This window comes from Malus domestica, chromosome 09 (assembly GCF_042453785.1).
Source record: "Malus domestica chromosome 09, GDT2T_hap1".
NCBI classification, from domain to species: domain Eukaryota; kingdom Viridiplantae; phylum Streptophyta; class Magnoliopsida; order Rosales; family Rosaceae; genus Malus; species Malus domestica.
In genome coordinates this window covers 34,740,830-34,744,554 of record NC_091669.1, presented here as the reverse complement: position 1 = coordinate 34,744,554, position 3,725 = coordinate 34,740,830, and the positions used below count along the sequence as shown (strand labels likewise).

Below are 3,725 nucleotides of genomic sequence, written 5' to 3'. Positions count from 1 at the left end.
TTTCTGATTTATTACATTTTTTCTGTTGTGAAGGTAAATGCTTCCCAATAATATTCTTAATTATACTAGAACAAGAAGTTACTGCAATCTATTTGAGTCTAAATGGCAACCCAATGCCTTTCCCTTGGTGTGGTCAGTAGTACTCCATACTGTCGGGCAGCGAAGCTTACATGTTCACTAATTATGACGGTTTGCGAGGGCCTGTGCCTACAAGAAAACATGAAGGCTGGAGACTGTTTTGTTAGATAATTGCACAAAGATTAATGACCATGTGCGTTTCATTGGAATCACTTATTTGGGGTTACTATCAGTTGGTTGAAGTTGAAAGTCTATTGGATAAACCGTTGAGAAGCATTGGCATAGAAATGACAAAATGTAAGGGTCTGTTCTATTTGGAATCTATAGGCGGCTCTGACGTAGAAATGATCAACCACTTGATTAGGGAGGGAGTACAACTAGAACGAATCTCGTTCCATGGAAGTCTCTCTCCCCGTGCATATCCTCTCATTTCCACTCATGCATAGTTGTTTTATATGTTGTAAAATCAATGGGATGTGTGTAATGAAACATAAAGTAAATAAGATACAATATTTACGAGGTTCGGTAAGTGTGTCTACGTTCTCGGGGCAGCAATAGTACTTTCTTTCATTACGTGAAATAACAAAAGTACAAAATAACTCTCATTATTTTCTCTTTTCTCTCTAGCCTGGCTCATTAGTAATTTCTTCCTCATCTCTATTCTTTCCTCTTCTTTTCCTTTCCTCCATAACTCCTCTTTCTTTCCTCACTATGTTTTTCTCTCATCTCTTTCGTCTTCTTCTCCCTTCTTCCTTCCTCCGTATGCTCTCATCTTATAAACAAAAGTTTACTATAGCAACACTATTCAATTTACAAACTTTCCTCAAATGAATGGTGAAATACTGTGTATAAATAGTAACCCATCCGTTTTTCTTCATATGATTAATAATCTATCTAATTATTCTTTAGAAAAACTAATGAAAAGGGTTTGAAAACTTTTAGTGTAAAAATATGGTTTTTCGTTAAAGTGAACAGTACCGGGAGTTTTTCGTTAAAGTTCCCTTCTTCTTTGGATGAATAATAATGAACTATTCATATGGGCCATCCACATATTATATTACAACACTATATTATTTTTATGGCCAAGTTGGTGGCGGCTAATTGAATAATCTACCATCTTTGTTATAATATTATAGTTTAGTTTTGATTTTGTTGTGATTTATACAAAGTTCCGTTTGCCTTATATGGATTGGTGAGACTCCCACCATGTGTTTGTTTTATAGTTTATGTTTTTTTAACTTTGTCTACTCTTTTTGTCTTTTTATTGATTGGTGAGATTCCCATTGTTATGCATCTTCAAGATAAATGCTTCTACTTTCATTTGCAAAATTAACAGTTTAAAATTGAGTTCAATGACGAGGCCTCATGCCGTTTGTATTCCTCTTCCAGCGCAAGGCCACATAAACCCAATGCTCAAACTCGCAAAACTCCTCCACTTCAAAGGCTTTTGCATCACCTTCGTGCACACGGAGTTTAACGCCCGGCGTTTACTATCTAGTCTAGATGACCTCCAGAGCTCAAACGATTTCCGGTTTGAGACCATATCCGATGGCTTACCACCAACGAACGAACGAGGGATACTTGACCTCCCGGAGTTGGTCACAAAGATACAGGTCGATGGCCAGCGCTCGTTCAGAGACCTCGTCACTAAACTCAATCATGCTTCATCATTAGATCATCATGTGCCTGCCGTCAGCTGTATTATTTCTGATGGAGTGATGGGATTTACTTTACTAGTTGCTCAAGAATTTGGCATCCCGGAGATGTTTTTTTTTACTCCTAGTGGTTGTGGTATGCTGGGGTATTTACACTATGAAGATCTAGTAGAAAGAGGCTATTTTCCATTGAAAGGTACAAATCCTTCTTAATTTCCAGCTACAATCGCATTGATCTCAAATTAAACACACTTATTTTGCCCTATCGATTTTTCCAATTTATTTTAGGAAAATATTTTCAGCATAATTTTGAGACAGTACTTGTACACTTTATGTGCAGTATAATTTGTGTTTGATCTCTACTCTCCATGGAAATGTTCTCCATAAAAACTTTGGTCGTCAAGTTATGGATCTGAATCATTAACCAATTCAATCGTTGCATGAATTTCTGGTCAAGATTCACAGTCCCGTAACAGAAATATTTGTTTGGTAACATCCTTGTACCGAGAGAACATTACCATGTTTATAAATAACACGATCGCATTCTGAAACTTGTAACATCATTTTTTGAGCAATAGTAATTTCAGTTTTGATTGATATCATAATGGAAATACACATATTAAAGGCTTCTCAATCGAAATCCATATCATGTTTCTATTTTTTTTGATGTGCAGACGAGAGCCAATTGAGCAATGGCTTTCTTGATACGGGGATTGATTGGATACCAGCAATGAAAGGAATTCGTTTGAAAGATCTGCCCACCTTCTTACGGACCACGGATAGTGATGATACAATGTTCAACTATAATCTACAAGTAGTTAACATTGCTATGAAAGCTCAAGGTGTAATCCTCAACACATTCGACGAACTGGAGCAAGAAGTTTTGGACGTGATCAAAACCAGGTTCCCCAACCTCTACACCATTGGTCCGCTTTCACTGCTTCAACATCACCTCTCCGCGACTCATTACTTGGACTCGATCAAAGCCAATTTGTGGACGGAAGACGAGAAATGTTTGGATTGGTTAGACAAAAGACCGCGACAATCAGTGGTTTATGTGAACTATGGAAGCCTAGTGATCATGACAAAGGAACAATTGGCCGAGTTTGCATGGGGGCTTGCTGACAGCAAGTATCCATTTCTGTGGGTGATGAGGCCAAATCTGGTGGATGGTGGGGAAGAGATCATATCAAGCTTGAATTTCATGGAGGAAACAAAGGATAGAGCTTTGTTTTTGGAATGGGGCCCACAGGAGAAAATTCTCAGCCACCCTTCAATTGGAGGCTTTCTAACACATTGTGGTTGGAATTCCACATTGGAAAGCATTTGTGAGGGAGTGCCCTTAATTTGTTGGCCCTTTTTTGCAGAACAACAAACCAACTGCTTTTACTTGTGTAATAAGTGGGGGTTTGGGATGGAGATTGACACACAGGTTGAGAGGGACAAGGTTGAGAAGCTTGTGAGGGAATTGATGGAGGGTGATAAAGGGAAGGAGATGAGGGAAAAGAGTAAGGAATGGAAGAAGAAAGCAGAAGCAGCTACGACACCTGGTGGGTCTTCTTACACTAACTTTGATGTGTTGATTAAGCAGCTCAAACAGTAGGATCTAATGTCTAACAAACATTCTTGTAAGGATTGCTGAGACGAAAAAATCTCAAACTATCTAAGTCAAAATTTTACTTTGAGTCCCCGCATTGATGTTAATTAATTTAGTAGGAGGTTCTGAGCTTAGTAGTATCCAATTGTGAGGCTTTGAAGCCTGGAAATTAAGATAGAAAAATAGAACCTATCTTTGAACTTTGAGAGTTTTCTGTGAACACGGAAATTTCCTGAAACGAAAGAGACAAGAACAACGTGCACAAACAAATATTTGTATTTGATGATTTTGGGTTACAATCTCTCTCTATTTTGATCCTCTGATTCGATCTCCGTAAGGTGTGTATTTGTGGATGTGTGATTGATCCAAAGGGCCGTTGGGCTTGATCTAAGGAT

At 38.2% G+C, this 3,725-nt stretch overlaps 1 protein-coding gene across 1 annotated transcript; it reads left to right on the top strand.

Annotated features, from left to right (window-relative positions):
- Positions 1–1,381: 1,381 nt before the first annotated feature.
- Positions 1,382–3,423, top strand: LOC103421917 (7-deoxyloganetin glucosyltransferase-like). Its single transcript, XM_008359958.4, has 2 exons — positions 1,382–1,929; positions 2,408–3,423. The coding sequence occupies exons 1-2, from the start codon at positions 1,431–1,433 to the stop codon at positions 3,334–3,336; spliced, it is 1,428 nt and encodes a 475-aa protein (XP_008358180.3). The 5' UTR covers positions 1,382–1,430; the 3' UTR covers positions 3,337–3,423.
- Positions 3,424–3,725: the final 302 nt, after the last annotated feature.

What these genes read in the sequence shown, in the direction of transcription:
- LOC103421917 (XM_008359958.4), top strand. Translation starts at nt 1,431, where the DNA reads ATGACGAGGCCTCATGCCGTTTGTATTCCTCTTCCAGCGCAAGGCCAC. An exon ending in AGGCTATTTTCCATTGAAAG is followed by an intron (nt 1,930 to 2,407) that starts GTACAAATCCTT and finishes TTTGATGTGCAG; the next exon opens with ACGAGAGCCAATTGAGCAAT.